This window comes from Leuresthes tenuis, unplaced genomic scaffold (assembly GCF_036924035.1).
Source record: "Leuresthes tenuis unplaced genomic scaffold, fLeuTen1.0.hap1 SCAF_10, whole genome shotgun sequence".
NCBI lineage: Eukaryota > Metazoa > Chordata > Actinopteri > Atheriniformes > Atherinopsidae > Leuresthes > Leuresthes tenuis.
The window spans coordinates 14040254-14062114 of NW_027325364.1; the positions used below are offsets into that span (position 1 = coordinate 14040254).

The 21861-nt window shown below is 41.6% G+C and overlaps 1 protein-coding gene across 2 annotated transcripts; it reads left to right on the top strand.

Moving 5' to 3' along the window:
* Nucleotides 1-1276: 1276 nt before the first annotated feature.
* Nucleotides 1277-21704, top strand: atp8b2 (ATPase phospholipid transporting 8B2). 2 transcript variants are annotated; one of them, XM_072394255.1, is made up of 29 exons: nucleotides 1277-1543; nucleotides 4457-4515; nucleotides 4636-4749; nucleotides 6370-6468; nucleotides 6598-6659; nucleotides 6797-6869; nucleotides 7198-7268; nucleotides 7373-7452; nucleotides 7969-8127; nucleotides 8213-8301; nucleotides 8514-8710; nucleotides 10115-10235; nucleotides 10470-10557; nucleotides 10642-10676; nucleotides 10793-10952; nucleotides 11058-11246; nucleotides 12087-12202; nucleotides 12493-12657; nucleotides 12881-12992; nucleotides 13470-13575; nucleotides 15203-15443; nucleotides 15629-15812; nucleotides 17764-17987; nucleotides 18084-18167; nucleotides 18543-18788; nucleotides 18919-19057; nucleotides 19321-19451; nucleotides 19935-20579; nucleotides 20695-21704. In XM_072394255.1, exons 1-29 carry the CDS (start codon nucleotides 1438-1440, stop codon nucleotides 20791-20793), a joined length of 4194 nt encoding a protein of 1397 aa, XP_072250356.1. In that variant the 5' UTR covers nucleotides 1277-1437; the 3' UTR covers nucleotides 20794-21704. The 2 variants fall into 2 exon arrangements, with proteins under 2 accessions (XP_072250356.1, XP_072250357.1); XM_072394256.1 differs by lacking the exons at nucleotides 19935-20579; nucleotides 20695-21704 and having other exon boundaries at nucleotides 18919-19053; nucleotides 19321-19445.
* Nucleotides 21705-21861: the final 157 nt, after the last annotated feature.

A 21861-nucleotide genomic window follows, 5' to 3' on the forward strand; every position in this document is an offset into this window, starting at 1 on the left:
CAACTATTTAAAAGAGACTTTGGTTAGAGCTTATTTGAGGAGCCAAGGGCTCAATAAAAGATTTGGAGTTGTGACCTTTGAGTAAGGATGCCCAAACCTTTGCATTCTACTATAAACAACAGCCCATAACTTGCATCATAATATTTCAAATGCCTTGCATTCATCTATTATTCACAATGTAAATACAATGAGCAAAACATTACTCAGGTGTGAAGTTTATCTGAAATGTCCTGTCACATCTCAGTGAGGGCATCACACTACATGAGCTCTAGGTGTTGGAAACATAATATTTTCAGTTGAAAAGAGGGCCATTATTAGTAATTTTACAAAAGTTGAGGCAGAATTTGTCAGATATCAGTTGCTATTATGTATTACAATATAAGACATCTTTACTGCAGTTTACATGACTTTTGACAGTAGACTTGGTATTTGTTAGATACTCAGATTATTGTTTACTGTCACTCAAGTATGTCTGAATACTGCTCTGACTCCTGTATATAATGTTTAAATGTCAACTGATTAGATAGTGAATTATTCTGGAGGAAAAGCGTTACGGTGGTTGATAGTTCATCACCTTAAGTCAATTTCCATATCATACTTTGTATTTTGGGTGTGTATTAAGCCTGTGGAGAGCTATATAGAATTGTGTTTGGATGAGTGCACGAGGCTTGCCGAGCAGCACGTGCTCAGGCACCTGTCTGGCCCCGCCCACTGCGGCGCGCCTTCTTGCATTAAACGCGGAGGAAACTGGGCCACGGCACGGGACATTTTGGTTCTTAACTCCAGAGTCTTGCCTCATGCCTGTCAGTGGTTTAAGATCCAAGATGGCGTTCAGTTTCCTTATTCAGCGAGTTGCTCCGACTTGGGATCCCTGCAGAGGCGGTTTCCAAGGCAACGTCAGCGTTGCCAATGCGGTTACGTAATGCCCACATTGGAGAGTGTTTATGTTGGGGATGAGACTAGATACAGCCTGAATTGATTTTTGATGCTGCAGACTTCGTGACACAGCGCTGATTTGCGTTTGTGCAACATCGAATCACAGGTTTTGCGACATGCCAGTTGTAGAGGAACTACAAACCTACCAACATAATAAATCTGAAGCAGTCACAGAATGTGACTGTGGAAAGACTCACCGCGAAGTTGCTCAATGACACTTTTTTATCTTTAAAAAATGACCTCAGCAGTTCTGCAGACGGTAGGAGAGAAATCAGAGCAAGTCACGTACCAAGCGCGCACGTGTCTGCATTTTGGGAGGGCAGAGAGAAGGGAGCAGAGGGGCAGGGATGGGATGGTTTTATTAATCCAACTTGAATGAAGTTGGGACGGCAGCTTCATCGCTTCGTCCTTGCGGAGATGGTACGGTGAGGTGTGTCGGTGGGTCACTGAAACAGCGCACATCCAACGAAAACTGAAAAAGGTGACGTTAAGAAACCAAAGATGACAGTATTGAAAGACATCCCGGAGAAATGGTTTCCAGTCGTTCTCCCCTTGCACAGAAAGAAAAAGAAAGGCTTTGGAGGAAAATCGAAAAAGAGACGGACAGGTATGAGTTTCTGTGCGGTTAAACTCATCATTTGCGGCATTTTTAACTATTCACAGTCATCGTTTGTACAGTATTCAAATAAACATCATCTCCTGTCTCCATCCCAACCGAGTCCAAGTTTCATTCCATCTTCCTCATCTTAATCACTCCATATTGTGTATTTTTGTGTGTCTGCACTACATACCTCATACCTCCTCATCTCACATGTCTGCAGTACAGACTAAATGCATTTATTTATTTACTTTGAAGCCACATATCATTTTTTGTCAGTTGGTTCTGTAATCACTGCTTGCTTGCAGTCACTGTGTTAGATCAGATCATCATTATCGGCTGTCAAGATTTAATAACAATGAAATAGCAGCCATTCTTCATCATACTCTCTATTTACTGCTAAATCTGAGCCTTTTCACTTTCAAACAGCATTTCGATAACGTGTTTTATGTCCCTATAATAGGAGTTAACCTGTCGAATCTGACTCACAGTAATTGCTGTTTTAGATGTTTGCATGTTAAGTGCTGACAGTCAGTCTAAACTTGAGTGAAAGGGGCACACATGTTAGCAAAACAGAGTTGCTCTGAATCAGAATTTTGTGTAACTAGGTGGCTAATGTCCTTGTCTCTGCCGCTGAGACACTGATCAATCACTCAGGCGCCAGCCTCCACTGCTACACTTTGTCTGGATCCTTATTCCTTAGCTTAACTATCACAAATCACACTGGATGTGCACCTTCAATTGACCTCTGTTCCATTAGTCAGCCACTGTGTCATTGGCATTGTTTTCCAACAAATTAGATCACTATGAGCGCGCATACTTAGGTGTGTGCACGCGCACGACTGCAGACGATTCTTCTCTTCTAATTAGATCAGCCACAGTGAGCAATGATCACTTCTCCACAGAGGCTGATCTGATTCTGAGTTAGAATCAGCCATGGCAGTGGCATTATCGTTTCCCATAACTCAGATTGACTGGGTGCTGTGGTCATTACTGTTATGACTTTGGTCTCAGTTGTGAGGGTGTGTGTTGCTTCTGGATATATGAGGTGGTTCAGAGCAGTGGCTCATTCGCTCACATGTCCAGCCGTGAGAGGAAGAGTGTTAAAGAGACAGGAGGGAGAGTAAAACAAAATGAGTGCTTTTGGATTGTGTTAAATGTGGTTATGCTTTATTAGTATTTCAGTTTAAATCAATATTTGATTACTGCTATATATCTCAGCTTTTATGGAAACCTGCAGCTGAAAGTGTTACAACGATGGAGCTTTATAGATTCGCACAGAGTGGCTGTATAGCATGAAGCCTGCGTCAGGGCTTCTGATGTCCTTGAAGTTGTCAGAGGTGTTAACACTTACTGAGCAGTTTGCTAAAGAGTTGGTCAGCGGCTTGGACAGACACGGCCTGGTCCTGACGTCAGAGCCTTGGAAGCCTCAGTGCTTTCCTGGCCCAGACGTCAGGCCCTCTTCGCAGCCTAGACTCTGCATGTCAGACAGATCTCTCAACATGATGACCTTTTTAGCAAAGAAACAAAAGAAAGAGATGGAAGGTGGACAGAGACGATTCAGAGGGTGAAAAGGGCTTGAAGCATAAAACACTCATGCAACAACAGGCAATTTGATATCTTATACTAATCAGGGTTTTAGAGAAACGGCATCAACTCAGACGGGGTGTAATTTTTTCACTTTTATTCACATTTCCTCTCTCAAAATGAACTTGTGTTGTGCAGCAGATCTTACACCAGGCTTTTGAACCCCAAAAACTATTTCCCTTTGTGTTATTTCTAACCTATCATAATAAATCCTCCTACTAAGCCACATCCTGCCCAGCTGTGACAGTTATATTTAAGTGAGTATTTAGATCCAGAATGTTTTAACCCCTTTTCAGAAACCATTGAGTTTGTTGTTGGTATTATAACGTTCAGCAATGTAACCTTTTAACATTATACTGCACACTGTGACAATCCCTTATTTCTGGCTATAATGATCAGTTTCAAAGTAGACATTCCTGTCTCTTTTACTAATAAATATAATGAGTCAAAAGTGCTAGGCTTGCTTTAAGTCTCCTAAAAATTGACCAAATCCTCTGTGACAACAGTGCAGCTGGTCTTCAGAGCTCATCTGTCACAACAAATCTGTGTTATAGCCCAACAACAAAGCGGAAACCTGATGGGATCTCTTTAAAATGGCCTGAGTTTGTTTGGTGAAGCCGAGCGTAGCAGGGACAAAGATTTAGGTTATGCGCTGTAGATGGTGAGAGGACTTCACAGTGCTGCAGAAACAGGAAACCACAGCGTCTTTGTTTACGAATGAGTGTCTGACTGCGGAGAATGGCTTCTGCTGTGCGATGTCCCTTCCTGTGGCACCTCGCTACCTCAGTCATCATCTAAAAGTCTGTTGAGGATTTTATCTGTTTCAGAGTGACAGTGTCTGAAATGCTCTGTGTATTTCTTTGCATGTGCATAGACTGTCTACAGCCCTGTGCAAAACATGCCAGTCATTTCATATAAAAAGCAGCCTCATCGCGGATAGAGGAGACTGGTTTGTTATTGAAGGTGGAGGGGAACTCCCAAACATCTTTGCATTAGCATGAAAGCAAACCTAAAAAACAGATGGTGGACAAAGTGCAGGGTCAGTAGACGAGAGGATTAGCGTGTGGGGAAGAAATTTTTCTCTTCTCAAATTTACAACTGATTTGTAATCTGTATTTGTTAGTAGGTACCTCTAATAAGTCACAGATGCACCCAGACACGTGTTTGGTTGCATGTTTCATTTCTGGACCAGATCTGGTAAAATCAGAATTAGCACATACACACACGCATAGTCAAACTGACATTTGGGGATTTGCCACACATGGATACAGCTGTGTTTTTGTTTTAATGCCAAATCATCCTCACTGACCCATCTTGTGCCTTGTGTTTCTGCAGAGGAGGAGAGAAAGGTCAGAGCCAATGACAGAGAATACAACGAAAAGTTTCAGTATGCTGTAAGAGTATCTGTTGTCTTCTCCTGTAGATATGCAAAAATATGGATACAAAAAGTTTGCCACACTTCAAATAAAATAGTGTCAGGCTTCATAATTCTGCGTTTTCTTCTCTTCACCCAGAGTAACTGCATCATGACATCAAAGTACAACATCATCACCTTTCTGCCTGTAAACCTGTTTGAGCAGTTCCAGGAAGTAGCCAATACCTACTTTCTTTTTTTGCTCATATTACAGGTAAGGAGAGGAGATGGGGTGGGGATCTTTCCGACAATGTTTTCAACATAACATGGCAGATGGTTTCTTTTACCGAACTATCTGGAACATCATCTATAGAGTTTGGAAAATGGCAGGCACTTTAAAATAATGCTCCTCACATGATTGGATTAAGTAGCTATCTGTTTTCCTGTTGTGCCACCAGCAAGTTAGAATAGAAATTTGGCTCATGCTTTCATTTGTAACAAAGTTTTTGCAAATCTCTTAACCTCCGCTGCACGTTTTGTTATATATTATTAAACAGCAAATAAATGGTAAACAGATGTGTTGAAAGTTGTAAATACTATCTTATATCTGCTAAGCATCCACTGTGGATGTACACTGTCAGGATTATGAAGTTAAGGCTGACAAAGTCACTAGCATGGGTGTTAAAAAGTTATACTACACACTCCTCAGTAGAATATGAAAATAGTGTATGACACTCCTTCCAAAGCCTGAAATCATAAAGTTACTTGGAAGTTGAACTAGAAACATTGTTTCATTTTTCAAAAATCAAAATTTGTAAAGTTACCGCCACCGTACCCTGATGTCTTGTACCAGCATATGTGCATACAGCTTATAGACTCAGTTAACTTCACCCAGCTGTAGACCAGTCCCATTAGATATTGACATTTGATCGAATGTAGGTTGTGAGGTCGGTGACTAAATATCAGCACAATTCAAATCTGAAATAGCAGGTATGCGAGTATGACGTTGATACTTCCTGTTCAAAAGTGCCACACTTTCGAATTTCTAACTTTGACTGTGGCACTTTGCTTCAGACTGAAATGTCTCAACAGCTATTAGAAGAATTAAGATGAAGTTTCACCAACATTTGTGGTTATCAGTGATAGCACCGTGGTATTTGGGTGTGTTTTACGTTTAGTTGTGAAGTAATGAAACACTTGATGTCGACACTATTGCTATGTAGAATACCAAGATGGTGACCTGACTGTAATTTCTTCTAAATGTCAAACTGAGTGCCTGCGCACTGGCGGAATGAAACGGAGGGATGTAGCATCTGACGTTACCCATCCTGTTTTGATTCACATCTTCACCAGAGTTTTTGACTTGTGATCAGTGGGCGGCTGCTTTTGAGCCACAGAAATCTCAGCTCTCATTGGGTGGTGATTTGTCAATTGCAATGTAACCCTACTTTAATCCTTAATCTTCTGTAACATCTATTTTACCCATAATCAGACTATAGTTCACAAGTGGACATCCCACTCCTGGCAATAAAAAGTGAAAAGAACAATTAGGTCGAGTAATTCTTCTACTGACTCCTTGTTTTTAACCACAGGAGTTTCCCTATGCTGGTCATCAATAAGAATGGATGTTTAAGGCTTTAGGCTGTCTTTTTTTTGTATAGTGTATGCATATATCTAATGCTGGAAGTGGATGTCGACGTTTCGTTTGGTTTTAACATAATTTTCTTTACCAACCAAAATTCAATGGCTGTCCAATGCCATAGAGTTCAGCATCTTTTTGACATATAACTGATGTCAAGTGCCAGCGGGGCAGATTCCTTATGAACCTACCCAGCCCATTATCTCCTCATTCAGAGTAATCTGCTAATTAACATCTTGTCTGTCTGTGTTTCAGCTGATACCTCAGATCTCTTCCCTCTCTTGGTTCACTACCATTGTGCCTTTGGCTCTGGTGCTGAGCATCACTGCAGTAAAGGATGCCACAGATGACTATGTGAGCCATGATTTTATGAATAACACTCACAGACGCAAGACTCATTATTTCTACCAGTCACCTCTTTAAGTGCTCTGCACAATCACCTTGCCCATGTAAAATAACAGTCCATATCTTTATCCACTGCAGTTTCGCCACAAGAGCGACAACCAGGTGAACAACCGTCAGTCTCAGGTCCTCATCCGAGGCTCGTAAGTCGCTACAAGTGTGAACGTACATGTGTTGTTCCTTCTCAGATCTCCTCTGAGTCAGAATTTACGTTTTCTTATTTTCAAAGCTTCTCAAGCCACAGTTTCACACCATCTGTTGTTATGAATTGCTGTTGCAGGCTGCAGAACGAAAAGTGGATGAATGTTCGAGTGGGTGATATCATTAAACTGGAAAACAATCAGTTTGTGGCAGTAAGTGTGCGATGTGCATCAAAATACCTGCACAAACACACTCAGTGACCATTAGTCCAGCAGGGCCCAGACATCTTTTTTTAAAATCATTATAGCTTTTAATACTTAACAGCAGGCTAAAAGCTTTATTTCTTGATGGATTTCATTACAAGATGTGCTTCATTGGAAGATGCTTTAAAACTGCTCATTAACTGGCCTCCAGATGTGATTAGTCTGTTGTGGTAAAAGACACAAGCTATCATCACTGTGTCGTCATTGCTTTCATCAATTCTGCTGCTGTGCTGCGTGTGCCATGCGGTGGATGCTAACCTCAGCTATCTGTTTTCAGGCCGACCTGCTCCTGTTGTCGAGCAGTGAACCTCACGGTCTGTGTTACATTGAGACAGCCGAGCTAGACGGGTCAGAAAACACACTACACCCCGAAAGTCTATTCACTGTTCCTCACTACCTGCAGAAGCACAGGACGCTACAAGTAAATTGCTGTGTGTTGTATCGTCTTGCAGAGAGACCAATATGAAGGTGCGTCAGTCTGTCTCAGTGACAGCCGAACTTGGTGATCCAAACAACTTGGCTTCATTCAACGGTGAGACAAACTCTCGGATTCTTGTTTCGGTACCTAGCGATAGGAAGGTTTTTGGTGGTTTTCAGAGCGCACCTAAGTGCATGATGTAGATGTTTTCTTCCCACACGCTACTGCACATGAATAATGGAAAATACACACAAAAGATTTACACACACACACACACTTCCTGTCCTGTTCTGCCACCACTGAATGACAACCTATCATCACCCACCCACCAGCGAAAGAGCTTTGAGTCAGCAAAGCGCTCCCACACAATCCTCACCTGCTCAGAAAAATGCATTACTGTAGCAAATCAACTCACACTATACCTCATATCGCGTTACAAAAGACGTGTGTTTCTTCCTCTACAGTGTGTGTTAATGTGTGTAACAACAGTATGTGGATTAATTCAACTCTAGGTCATTTTGAAACGGAAATAAATGCACCAGACTAATTGTATTTGGCTAGCTATTTTGTAGTAGCTTCTTTTTTATGTTTAGGTATGTTTTATTTGACGTTACTTGTCTTTATGTGAAGGTGAGGTGGTGTGTGAGCCCCCCAACAACAAGCTGGATCGTTTTTGCGGGACTCTGTACTGGAAAGACAAGAAATACACACTGACTAACCAGAACATGCTGCTCCGAGGCTGTGTCCTTCGCAACACCGAGGCTTGCTACGGCTTGGTCATCTTTGCAGGTGTGTATGTGTGTTTGTGGATGTCCATGTCAGTGAATGTATGTAATGTGTGTAACAAGCCAGTCTTGTTCTGTTCCTGTCCCAGGCCCAGATACCAAGCTAATGCAGAACAGTGGTCGCACCAAGTTTAAGCGTACGAGCATCGATCGACTGATGAACACTCTAGTCCTCTGGGTAGGACACCTCAAACCTCTCACTTTCATGGCTCAGAACTATTTCAGGACATGATCTCAGTTGCTTGAATGTAGTTTCATATAACTGCTCTAGAAATGCACTCTATTCTACTTCGGGCTACGGACCACAGATGCAACTGTAACATGTTCGTTTGAACATATGCATACCCCTCCCTAGCTTACCCTGTGTTTCTGTCTGTGCCTCTCTGTCAGATCTTTGGCTTCCTGGTTTGTATGGGTGTGATCCTGGCTGTGGGTAATGCTGTGTGGGAGAGAGAGGTGGGGTCTTTATTTCAGAGCTACCTGCCTTGGGATCCCCCTGTGGACAACTTCATGTTCTCAGCCTTCCTCTCCTTTTGGTCCTACGTCATCATTCTCAACACAGTGGTGCCTATCTCTCTTTATGTCAGGTAGGGAGGAGTGCAGTTTATTACAAAGGTTAATTTGTGTGTATGAAAAAAGAAATTATGCCAAACTGTTATAAAACATGAAGCATGTCAAAATGTAAGTCCACACTTACTGCTTCCATATGAATTATGAGGGGAAGTAGCAGCCAAGTGCTGCTAAGCAAATTAACTTGATTTATTGATCATCAGCAAAAGTAAGCACCTCTTTAAAAGCAGAAAAGTTTCCTGGGCTGGAGAATTCAGGTGTTTGTTGACATAATGCCAAGGAGGAAAGACATCAACAACGGTCTTGTAATTTAGTAATTTAAAAGTAATTTAAAAAGCCATTTTTAAACAATCTGGAGTCCAGCATTCTACAATAAAAACTATGTAGCTACATCTGAGACTCCACAGGCCTCATAGAGCATGTTAAATGTACAAATTCATGACATTGCAATTTGAAAAAGACTGAACAAGTATGGCTTGTTTAGAAGGGTTGCAGGAGAAAGCTTCTCACTAGAATCAACACGGTAGCATGGCTTAGATTTGCAAAGTTATAACTGAACAAACCACAAGAGCTCTGGAACAATGACCTTTGAACAGACGACACTAAAGTGGAGATGTTTGGGTTGGCATATCAGCACAAACACCTCATAAACTGTCAAACATGGTAGTGGAGCACTGATGATTTGGGCTTGTTTTGCAGTCACGGGACCTGGACAACTTGGAGTCATTGATTTGACCAGAAACTCCTCTGTGTACCAAAGTATTCTGGTGTCAAATGTGAGGCTATCTGTCTCACAGCTAAATCTAGGCTGAAATTTGGTCAGACAAAAGGACAATGATCAGAATGACTCAAAAAGAAAAGAATCGAGGTGTCGCAACAGTCAAGTCAAAATTCAGACATGGCTGAAATGCTGTGACTGGGGTCTTAGAAGAGCTGTGCATAAATAAATGCTGCACATCTCAACGAAGTGGGCCAAAAATCCTCCACAACAATGTGAGATACTGATAATGTCATATAGGAAAGGATTATTTCAAGTTATTTAGTCATGGGGTGTACACTGTTATTCACAGACTGTTTCTGTATTTCGGTTTAGTTTTCATTTCGCAATGTAATGTCATGAACGTCACCTAAGTATAAGGTGACTTTATAAGACTAAAATTAAGCCCTTATGACAACTTCCTTTACTTAAGGATTCTGAATGCACTGCTTCAGTATCTGCAACTTAACTCCACTGGCCTTTAGATTTCCATTTAAAACCATTTGATAAGTGCGTGGGTTTTACATAGACTAAGAAAAGCACTAACTGAATATTATTACCTGTGTTTTCATGTGGGGGTTTCGCAGCTGTGCCACTTTACTGGTATTTTTCAGACTCACATAATTTTAACTGCTCTGCTCTCCCTGATCTGTTTGTGCATCAGTGTGGAGGTGATCAGGTTGGGTCACAGCTACTTCATTAACTGGGACAGACAGATGTTCTGCGCACAGTGTAACACCGCAGCTGAGGCCAGGACTACCACTCTGAACGAGGAGCTAGGCCAGGTAGGGCAGTTCTCAGACACTTCAGAATAAATTCTACTCTATCTGAATGATTGAGTCACTTGTTTCTTACTGCACATATAAAATCCATCGGCAGACTAAAAGGAGTCTTGACAATGAAAAATCATTTGTCAGAATGTAGATAGTGGTAGTATTTTACATTAGAGTGTCTTTAAAACCAAAGTGTTCTTTTCAAACAATTATTTTTGTGTGTGTAACTTTATACTTTGTATTTAGGTTGAATACATCTTCAGTGACAAGACTGGAACTCTCACTCAGAACATCATGAGCTTCAACAAGTGCTCCATCAATGGACAAACCTATGGTGTGTGGAAACACAAGCAAAGACACGCACACATTTACAAAAAGTCATTTCAAGTCTTATATCTGACGCTTGTGTTACTGGCAGGTGAAGTAACAGATCCACTCGGAGCACAGCCAAAGGTAGGTGATTTATTATCTTAACGAATAGCCCATGACCTCCATTCATACACAGTTTTAGTTTATGGTGTATTGTCATCAGTATTATCATAGTCCCTTTCTCCCCTGTTTATCTTCAGAGGCTGGACTTCACTCCCTTCAACCATTTGGCAGACCCTGACTTCTGTTTCTATGACGACAAGCTGCTGGTATCAGTGAAAGTCGGGGACTCCCACACTCATGAGTTTTTCCGCCTGCTCTCCCTCTGTCACACGGTTATGAGTGAGGAGAAGAGCGAAGGTGAGCTGGAGGAGGGGAACAGCAGAATCATCCAGCAAACAATAACACCAACACAACGTCTGTCCATTACTTATCGTCTTATTATTGTGTTATCTGTCTGCCTAGGAGAGCTGGTTTATAAGGCTCAGTCTCCGGATGAGGGCGCACTCGTGACAGCAGCTCGAAATTTTGGCTTTGTGTTTCGCTCCCGAACACCAGGGACCATCACCACCACTGAGATGGGCCAAACTGCCACCTACTCACTGCTCGCCATACTGGACTTCAACAACATACGCAAGAGGATGTCCGTCATAGGTGAGGAGGCGTCATCACCTTTTTGTAACCTGAAAGTTATTGGTGTAAATTTAAAATGTATGTACTCAGGGCATATGTCAATCTTTCCATCATATCTCTAATTTTCTTTGCAGTAAGACAACTTCACTTAGCCATTGTTGACATTTCTGTTTTTACTGAAGATAGTAAAAAAAAAAAAAGAAGTAAATATTCAGATTAAATTAATGCTTTGGTTTTGTTGTATTCAGATTATTTTTGGAGCATTTTCTATCTGTATTTGATAGAGATAGTGGAGAGAGACAAAAAATGTGGGTAAAACTCAGTAAAAAGTATGAAGAGTAAGAGTTGAAAGGACTATTTCCGGTCCAGGGCATCTGCGCCTTAATGATGCAACATTCAGGTGAACCCATGAGTTGTATTTAAATTGGCATTGACCCTAATAATTAATCGCATTAGAAGATTAAGTCTCAGGATCCAAGATGATGTGAATCATTTTAAGGGGCCAATACCAGAGTAAAAACAGCAGAAACACCAGAAGAAACAATCACTATCTGCCTGTTCTCACTGTAAGAGTCAAACAAACTGACTTATTTCCTGTAATTCATCTTTTTTTGATGGTTGAAAAAGTGAAAGGTAGAAAGCTTTGCCTGAGCTGCATCTGTGGTGCGGCTGCAGGCTCTGCCTAACATCAGCATCACATGAGGCTCTCACAAACAGTCTGGATGATACATTGCTTGAAGGAATGGCATTTGTTGAGCCAGCTAAGAAGGATTATTGTGGGTGTTTGAGGGTGATGAAAGAGTTGTTTGGATCCCTTGGAATTATTTTTATATTTCATTTTTATATGTCATTCACTTTCAGTACGTAACCCAGAGGGCAGGATTCGTCTGTACTGTAAAGGAGCCGACACTGTGCTGCTGGAAAGACTCCACCCCTGTAACCAGGAACTGATGAGTATCACCTCGGACCACCTTAATGTAAGTAAACAAATGACCACCTAAAACCATGGGATGGAGCGCCACTGCCACCTAGTGTCTCCTCAAAAATGAGCTTTTAACAGCATTTTTCTTAATCTACTTACCCCCCCATCAGAAAATAACTATCGTCATGAAACGAGTCAGACACAAACACTTTTTCAATATTAGTGTTAGTTAAATATCAGTGTTTAGGGCTGCTTAAACATACATCTTATATGTCTTCACACCAGACTAAAGGTACCGGATATCTTTGTGTTTGTACATGTTTGTAAGACTGTTTTTGGTTGTAGGAGTATGCAGCAGATGGGTTGCGGACACTCGCCCTGGCCTACAGGGACCTTACGGAGGACGAATGGGAGGCCTGGTCTGAGAGCCACCGCTTTGCCGACAAGGCCACTGACTGCAGAGAGGACAGGCTGGCAGCAGCTTATGACAAGATAGAACAAGATATGATGGTTAGTCATTTAATCTGACTTTCATGTTCTTTCTTTGACCTGTTTATTTCTCACATAAAGTGTGCATTATCCTACAAGACACATTTAAAGTGGCGGTTTGAAAAGAGGAACCTGGTGGTAGCAGGCCGTATCTGAACACTTTGTCAGAGATTCACTGAAGTTTTTGACTTTTGATTGCCTCTTAAAATTGTAGTTAGGATGAATGTTCCTGCTTGTGTGTTAGCTACTAGGTGCCACAGCTATAGAAGACAAGCTGCAGGAAGGAGTCCCAGAGACGATCGCGGTGCTCTCCCTGGCCAACATTAAGATTTGGGTTCTTACTGGAGACAAACAGGGTGAGATGCAAATACGTTCACAGCAGTTTTCAGAACTTAGTTTGCCTCTTTTAAAAAGAGCCAAAGACTGCAAAAATTCAGGCAAATGACGAACCACATCGTGGTTATGAGCTGTTTGTTGACTATACTGAAACGTTCTCAACCATTCATCTGTATCTTGCAGCAGTTGCGCTCCAGTACTACAGACAAACCTCCCCCAAGCCCACTCTGTTGTACTCAGCCGAAAAAAGGGAAATTCTTAAGACAAAAATATCATTCAGCATGAACAGAATGTTTCAAAACTAAATGTATGTGATTTGGACCCACGTAGCAGAAGTAACAGAGCCACTATAACAATTTACAGTCAGAACGAAGGAGAGAACTAAGAAGTTGCCAAAACTGAGCATTAGATTAGATTAAAGTCCCTTACTAAAACCAATTTTTGCATAGCAGAAACATGTCCAGTACGTGCTCATCCCCTCCCTTTCTTTCACACAGAGACTGCTGTCAACATCGGTTACTCGTGTAAGATGCTGACAGACGATATGACCGAGGTGTTCATCATCAGTGGACACACGGTCCAGAGCGTACGACAAGAACTCAGGTCAGTCTGTTTGTTTGGATGGTTCTTCCAGTCTCTGGCTGTAGATTTCAAAGTGGGACCTCATGTGTCACGAGACAAGGGTCGCATCGAAGTAAACTAAGAAGTGCATGCGTGATCAAAGTGAGAGGGTGTAGCAGTCTTTCAACCACTGAGTTAGAGTCACTGAACAATGGCCAGTGTTTTCCTTGTGTTGTTACTTAGCCGCTCAAGCCAAGTCTTCAAATTAAAACCATAAAGCTACCACCAAGTTTCTGTTTATAAAGTCAGTTCATCAGGTGCTATAGTTTAAACGATTCTTCATAAGGTCGACAAATTTGGAGCAAAATCAGTTTGTGTTGCATTTTTTTATACTAGGGTTACAATCTTGTCTTTTTGTCTTTTCACCACTCATTTAGTGACATAGCCAAAAAAAAGTTGAAACATCATTTGAATTACAAATGATGGCCCGCATTTTGTTAAATTGGATGAGTCACACATCAAATGTTGAAACTGAGAAATCCTAAAATACTCAGTGCTGACTGAAAGATTTCCACAATTTGCTTTGTTTTAGTCTTGATGTGGATTCAGTAATTAAAGACAAAATACTGAAATATCTTCTTCAAATTCAGATTTTCGTTATGTCACTTGCAAGTGCGCTCTGATTAATCTTTCTATCAGCGGTACTTGAAATGCTTCCAGAACTTGAGTGCATCTTAAGGTCTCACAGATGAGGTCAAGAGAACTGTCAACAGACTTTAAAGACATGGTTGTGTGAGCGCATGGATCTTGGGAAGGACACAAGAATATTTCTGCATCTTTTAAAGTGTTTGAAAGCGCAGCAGCCTCCATTATACTAAAACTGAGGATAACCAACAGACTTCCGAGACAACGTTCCCCAGTCAAACTGAGTAATTGGGGATAAAGGGCAATGGGCAGATGTTCTGACAACATTCTGTGGGAATGTATCTGTGGGACAGAGACTGGAGACTAGTCAAGACAGAGGGAGGACCGACACAGGAAAACATAGAGCAATCTTGATTGAATCCTTCTCCAGGGAAGCTAGGACATCAGACTTCTTAGATTTCTAAGTATATGGCTGAGAAGGAAAGTCCTCAGGAAGATTTTGTGAAAGTCCTGGAGGGACCCAACCAGAGTCTGGACCTGAATCCAGTAGAGACCTGAACATGACTATGCATTGAACTCCCCAAGAAAATGCATTCCAAGCTTGTGGGATCATTCCAAAGATGACCAGAGTCTGTCATTGCTGCCAAATGTGCTTTCAGTGCTTGTGAGAAATTTTAATAATAATGTTGTCTATTGTCCAGACTGACGAGGAAAACAAAGTTGAACTGAATCTAGTCAGAATCGAGTTTGAGACATAACGAAATGAGCTTGAAAAGGCTTTAAAACTTTATGTACACACTGGGCTTCAGTATTTGATGCCATGAACATGTTTTAAAAAAGCTGGAAGAGGGTCGGCAATAGATTAGATTTTTTTCTTCCTTTTTTAGGGAAGGGAATAATTGGTCTGATGCAACACAGTGGTGACATGCACCTGTCCAAATTTAATCTCTGCATTATTTATTTATTTTTTTGGTTTGTGGTACAGAAGAGTCCAGTTAACGTGGAGTGTGTTATCTCTTTCCAGGAGAGCGAGGAAGAGGATGGTTGAACTGTCACGAGCCAGAGATGGTGGGAAAGAGGAAGGGATGGAGGGATGGGCAGAGGCAAATTTCATGAGTAACGGGCTCAGAGAAGGACAAGGAGGAGATGCTACTGTAGCAGGAGGAGGGAAACCGCTGCAGTGCTCTCCTCTTCCTGTACCTCCCACTAATTTGATGGACAACATCTCTGGAGAGTTCGCCCTCGTGATCAATGGTCACAGTCTGGTATGAACAGCATGCCCTGACACTCACATGCTACACACAAATCCATGCATAAAACTAGAAGGCACCATGAAAAATCAAGCTGTCACGTAAGACATTTTCATCAACAAAACATTCCTCTGTTTAGAGCTTTTCCTTTAAAGATGCAGTTGTAACTTTTTACATCTCCCTTCCATACCCCCTCCTAGGCCCACGCACTGGAGGCGGACATGGAGGTAGAGTTTGTGTCGACAGCATGCGCGTGCAAAGCAGTGATCTGCTGCAGAGTGACCCCGCTGCAAAAAGCTCAGGTGGTGGAACTCATCAAGAAACACAAGAAGGCTGTCACACTGGCCATAGGAGACGGCGCCAACGATGTTAGCATGATCAAAAGTGAGTTGTTGCGGGAAGGGTCGATGCATGAAGGGCGACAGAGAGGAGGTTAAGCAGTGAAACTGGGTTCGTGTTTAAACAAAAAGGAAAGAGAGAAGTCAGGTTCAGTCATGTGGGCGTCGCGTCGACCTTTAAGCAATGGAAATTCTCTGCAGAAGTAGTGGTTGAAGAAATGGTTTACCTACAAGTTATGTTACAAGTTGTGACGGAGGCTGTGTGGAAATGTGTGTTGCACTGGTCGCAATGTCCTCATAAGGATAAGAACTGGTTTCCAGTGTCTTTAGTGTGGTCAGTGTCCTTTTAGACCCTTCTGATCTGCATGTTGGGCTCGTCACAGAAATCCACACAACTTTGATTTTTATCTCAGTGTAAACTCTTAAGTACTTTGATTTTTAGCGCTTTTGAGTTTGGATTTAGGTATTTCTGTCTGTGTATATTCCTGATGATGTCACCAGGAATTGAGAGGTGATGAATAACAGCGTCAGTCAATGTTGAGGACGATGTCCACATAATAATGTTAATTTAATAAAAAACAAAGGGGAGGAAAAAAGGTCTCAAGGGTCAACTTTCCCATTGTAACGCTCTGTTTTGTAAGTGTTGCATCACCTTTTGTGTTTGTCTGTGGCTTTACATCATATAAACATGTTTACCTGCATGTTTCTTGAAACGACGTTAAGCAAGTACCGAGAAGAATGCAATCGGTGCAGCTGTGATGGGTGGGGTTGGTTCACATCCTGTGATTTATGTTGCCAAAGTCTCAAATTTTTGCATTTGTTTTTTCTTTTCTTTTTTCTTCTTGAGTCATCAATTACACAATCAGATCCATAAGTATTTGAACTCATTTTGCTTCTGTATAATACTGTAATAGAGTTGAAATCAGAGTCATGGTCATGTGTATCCATTCCTATCAGAGAAACAAAAAATCTTGAGTTGATTCTAAGTTTTGAAATTTTACTCAATAGCTGTTCATGAGAACTCTTAACTTATCTAAATACTTTATTTAAGACTTATCTAAAGAACTGTAAATGGCTCAGGAAACCAGACAGAATTATCATTGAGATAAAAGGAACTTCAGGCTACAGCAACAAACTGGTACATTCTTGATAAGAAGGAAGGTGTTGGAAAGTTCATCACAGGGAAAGCAGGACTGTGTAAAGGGAATAAAAAGTCTCAGAGCAATAGTTCAGAGATTATTGTCTTTGTGGATGTAGATACAGACGATTACCTTAACATGCAAAGTACTGGTAACACCCACGACTTGAGTAAAGCCAGATTATGCAAATAAGAAAATAAGAAAAAAGAATATGCAAATAAAAAAAGTGTAAACTCGTCATTTTATGTTCACGGGTCCCAGACTTCTACCGACTGCAAAGGAGTTTAACACTAGTATTAAAAAAGGTGTCCTGTTAATTTAGAGTTCTGTTTGTTTAGTTACTTTTTAGTTTCTGTGAAAACTGGTTGCAATTCTTCAACAGCTGATTTAACATGTTTTGGTAAATCCTTCTAATTAAATTTGAAAGTCCTGAGGTGTTGTGCAGAAGCAAAATACAAAAATTGCGTCCAAATATTTATAGACTACTGTATATGTCTTTGTTTATGACAAGGCTTACACACATACTACAGCTGAAATTGAGGTTAATAGCTTTATTGATGCTGATTACTGTTAACTAGACTAACTAAACAGTGTAAGACTTCCTTGACGGTCTCCGGCTTTGTGCGGTATCGGATGTCTTAAGTCATTTTTAGCTTTCTTAAATTGTGGAATGAAATTTATACATTTATTAAAGAAGACAGAATTACAGCACATAAATATATCAAGAAGGGTGGCTCATCAATCATGATACAGTTTTAGCTTTTCATCTTATCAGTAAACATTAGAAAGAGGCCGAAAAATAAAAGTGAATTTTTCCTAACTGTATCCATTGGACATACTCTCTTCTCTCCTCTACAGGTGCTCATATCGGCGTCGGTATCTCTGGTCAGGAGGGGATCCAGGCCGTGCTGGCCAGCGACTACTCCTTTGCTCAGTTCCGTTTCCTCCAGCGTCTTCTGCTGGTCCACGGCCGCTGGTCCTACCTTCGCATGTGCCGGTTTCTCTGCTACTTCTTCTACAAGAACTTTGCCTTCACCATGGTGCACTTCTGGTTTGGCTTTTTCTGTGGCTTCTCTGCGCAGGTCAGAGGGAAACATCAAGAATAAGTAGTTTGGGGATAGTGATCGTGATTTTGACTGTCTGTGTGTGTGTGTTTGTCTGTTGTCTTCTTCTTGTAGACGGTGTACGATCAGTACTTCATCACACTCTACAACATTTTGTATACCTCCCTCCCTGTGCTGGCCATGGGGATATTTGACCAGGTCTTTTCAATTTATTTCCTTAAATTGAGCTCGCACTCTACAGAGTGTATTCTTTTTAGTACAGATGTTCATGGATCACAGAGATTGAAGCAAGTTATTTATTAGTTCACTTCCTTATGTACCCCAACACACTGGGCCTCAAGTGAAGCAGTCAAGTTCTATTGATAGACTTTTATCTTTGATTTTTCAAAAATGTTGCATTATCTACTCATTCTTTTTTGCTGGTTCCCCACATGATAGTAAGGCTGTGTGAAAAAAGGCTTCCATCTGGTTTTAGTTAGTATGCTTATGTGTGCATTTTTCTCAAACCACTAAGCCATATGTCTACAGTCTTATTTTAGCGAACTGTGTCTCACACTTCCCCTCTCATTTCAGGATGTTCCAGATCAGAGAAGCTTGGAGTATCCCAAGCTGTACGAGCCTGGGCAGCTCAACCTCCTTTTCAACAAGAGAGAGTTCTTCATCTGCATCGCTCAGGGTATCTACACGTCAGTGGTGCTATTTTTTGTCCCATACGCCGTGCTGTCCAATGCCACTCAGAGCAATGGAGTGCCCCTCGCTGACTACCAAACCTTTGCGGTCACCACGGCGACAGCCCTGGTTATAGTGGTCAGCGTGCAGGTGAGAGAATGCAGGCAGCGTCGGCTCAACTAACAGCCGCAGTTTGCTGCTTTCGACTGTTGTTTGCTCCTCCGTTTTGCATTAAGCGTGCACCTCTGCTGTGTTTTTACGTGTCTGTTTGGTTTTACAGATCGCTCTCGATACTGGCTTTTGGACAGTTATCAACCATGTGTTTGTGTGGGGCTCCCTGGGCACATATTTCACCATCATGTTGGCCCTGCACAGCCAGACCCTTTTCAGGATCTTTCCCAATCAGTTCCACTTTGTAGGTTGGTCCCCTGTTTTTTCATTATAACACAAACTTAAACTTTGTTTTATCTTAACAAATCTCTTACGTGTGTGTCAAGTGTGGCTATTAAAGTTGAATTTTTCTCAAAGAATCTGTATCATCCAAGTTTGACATTAAATAATAATAAATTAATAATAATAATAATAAATAAATCATTTTACTTCACCAGTGACATTGTAAAAGATACTACATATTTCAAAAACATGTTCTTATGTTTGTGTCTGTAAATGTTTGTGAGTACAGGTAGTGCCCAGAACACATTATTGCAGCCAGTCGTGTGGTTAACTATTGCGCTGGCAACAGCAATATGTATAGTTCCAGTTTTGGCATTCCGCTTCCTCAAGCTGGACCTCAAGCCTCAGCTCTCAGACACGGTGAGAATACACAGAGTTTGTAATGCCGATGTGTCCGTGGTCTTCATTGCAACATGTGTTAGTGTCTGCCTTGTGTGTCAGTTTGAAACGGGCTGAAGCCAATGATTAACTGTATGTGTAAAAACTCTTCGTATTAGTGTGTGTGTGCTGAAGAGTTCATGCTTACCGTCACAGGCTTTGTGTACTTTAAATGCCCTACAAATGTTGACTTAATCAGTGTACCCTAATGACCCCAGTTGCTTTCAGTAATTGATGTGAGGAAGTTCCTTTTCTAATGTGCATGTAGTTTCTGTAAAGTGTGAAAATGTTTAAGTTCCGATGAGATGGAGCATCAGATGGTGACTGACTAATTTGGAGTGCACATATGAGTAGCTAATAAGTAGATGAGTCATTTTTAAAAAAAATAAAGATTGTGTTTGATAATTAAATGTCAATACAGCCTAAAGAATAATGTCCATTTTCTCTCCTCTGATCTGTCTTTAGGTGCGTTACACTCAGTTGGTGCGACAAAAGAGACGGAAGCTGGCAGGTCGCAGTGCCGGAGGTGTCTGGCGTGGTGTAGGCAGTGTGTCAGAGGGCCGTCTTGGTGCCCGCGGTGGCTCCCGGAGGTCAGGCTACGCCTTCGCTCACCAGGAGGGTTTTGGAGAGCTGATCACTTCAGGGAAAAACATGAGGCTGTCCTCTTTGGCCCTGGCCAGCTTCGCCTCCAGACACAGCTCCAGCTGGATCGACACGCTCCGCAGGAAGAAAAATGCTCACAATCACACACCCCCTTGCACCTCAGGGGAGTGCAGCCCAGCGCTAAGTAGCATGTCTGGGTCGGTTCCACCACTTTCAAACTCTTCTTCTGTTCTGGGCGGCTCACAAGAGACGCCCATCGAGGAGGAAACTCTCACAGCACCAGCTCAGAATTTGCCGACTGTTCCCCCGTCATTCTCACAAACCCCGGCAGCTTTAACACCAGCTCCAGAAGCAGCTGCACCTCAAGGCTCAGCCCAGGGCTCAGCTCAGGGCTCAGCCCAGGGCTCAGCTCAGGGCACTAGCGCTGGCATCTTAACAGCTGCTACACCGAGGTCCCATGGGACAGACTCACCTGGAGGCTGGACACTCTCTCTGGGGACTGTACAGGTCAGCTGCTGTTTCACTGAATAACAAAATAGAAAAAAAAACTAAAAAACACTCTTGCTTCTCTGTCTTATCTGTGTGACTCTATATAACTCAAAAATCTCTCGTTGTCCAACAGGAAGCTCTGTTTGGTTGGAAGGGTAACTCCACGCGTAACAGTGCATCCAATGGCCCGGGCCCACCCTCTGTTGACAGGGAAACCAGCCAGATCAAGTAAAACCTATGCAAACGATGAATGAATCCCATCTTTGCTGCTGTCCACCAGATGTTTGCGCACACATCCAAGATGCACGTGTGCTTTTCTGGAGCGATCACAGTTATAAAAAAACATTAGCCTCACAGTGCTCTTCTCTCAAAAGAAATAGATCACATCAGAATCAAAAGAGGAAGTTGCACATTCTAATGACATGGACTTTCCCATCTGTAAATAGTTTTATGGTGGGTCAATTGATCCTCTAATGTACACTATGCTGTATAATAACGGTTTATCATTGTCTCTGATTGAGATTTACTGTATTCAAGTGAGGATTAGCAGCAGGTGCAGACACAGATGGCGAGATAACTTAACTATTATAACTAAAAAGATTGTTTCAGCTTGATATTTTACAAGCCTTACAACCAGAAACTCACGTCATCTCTCAACAACTCAACTCAACTCAACAACGAGATGGACAAACGAGAAAAATAAGAAGACTTTCAACCGGAGAAGTGCAGGCATTATTACTGCATCTGTCAAAGTTTTGTCTGTCGAAAAAACCTCTGTGTTCATTATAGTTCTCAGTGAGAACGCTATTTTAATTTACACAAGACTGCCTGCGAGATTTGTGCCCCTCTTTTCTCACTGATCTGCTATCTTTTTTTCTTTGCATCATATTGATGTGTTCGTAATGGCCTGGTTGAGTTGCACCTTAAATCAAGCTTTCAGCGCTTTGATTTGGAAGTTAGGCCTCTTTTTTTTTTGTCTATTTCTTCTGATAAAGGCAAGGTTTTATTTTAAGGTTTTGTTTTTACTTACCTTTGATGTAATAACAAAATGAAAAGAAAAACTGCCGTCTGGGCAGAGTGCTGAGAAGTTTTAAAAAAAATCCAAAAGGAAGCAAATGAATAAAGTTGGTTTGTCAAATTGCTAATCACATGCATTTTGTGAGTGAACCGCCGCACTGATTCGTCCTGTAAACACACACTATTTGAAGAGTATTTACTTGGTGTTTGTGGAAAATGCCTTCATAATGTCAAAACTTTTGGCCCTCGTTCTGGACGCTGTTCCATCAATCAAGGTGCATCT

Excerpts from the sequence above, each read along its gene's own strand:
- atp8b2 (XM_072394255.1), top strand. The coding sequence starts at position 1,438 with ATGACAGTATTGAAAGACATCCCGGAGAAATGGTTTCCAGTCGTTCTC. Across the intron at positions 6,660-6,796 it reads CAGGTCCTCATCCGAGGCTC|GCTGCAGAACGAAAAGTGGA; the intron begins GTAAGTCGCTAC and ends TTGCTGTTGCAG. Across the intron at positions 6,870-7,197 it reads AAAACAATCAGTTTGTGGCA|GCCGACCTGCTCCTGTTGTC; the intron begins GTAAGTGTGCGA and ends ATCTGTTTTCAG.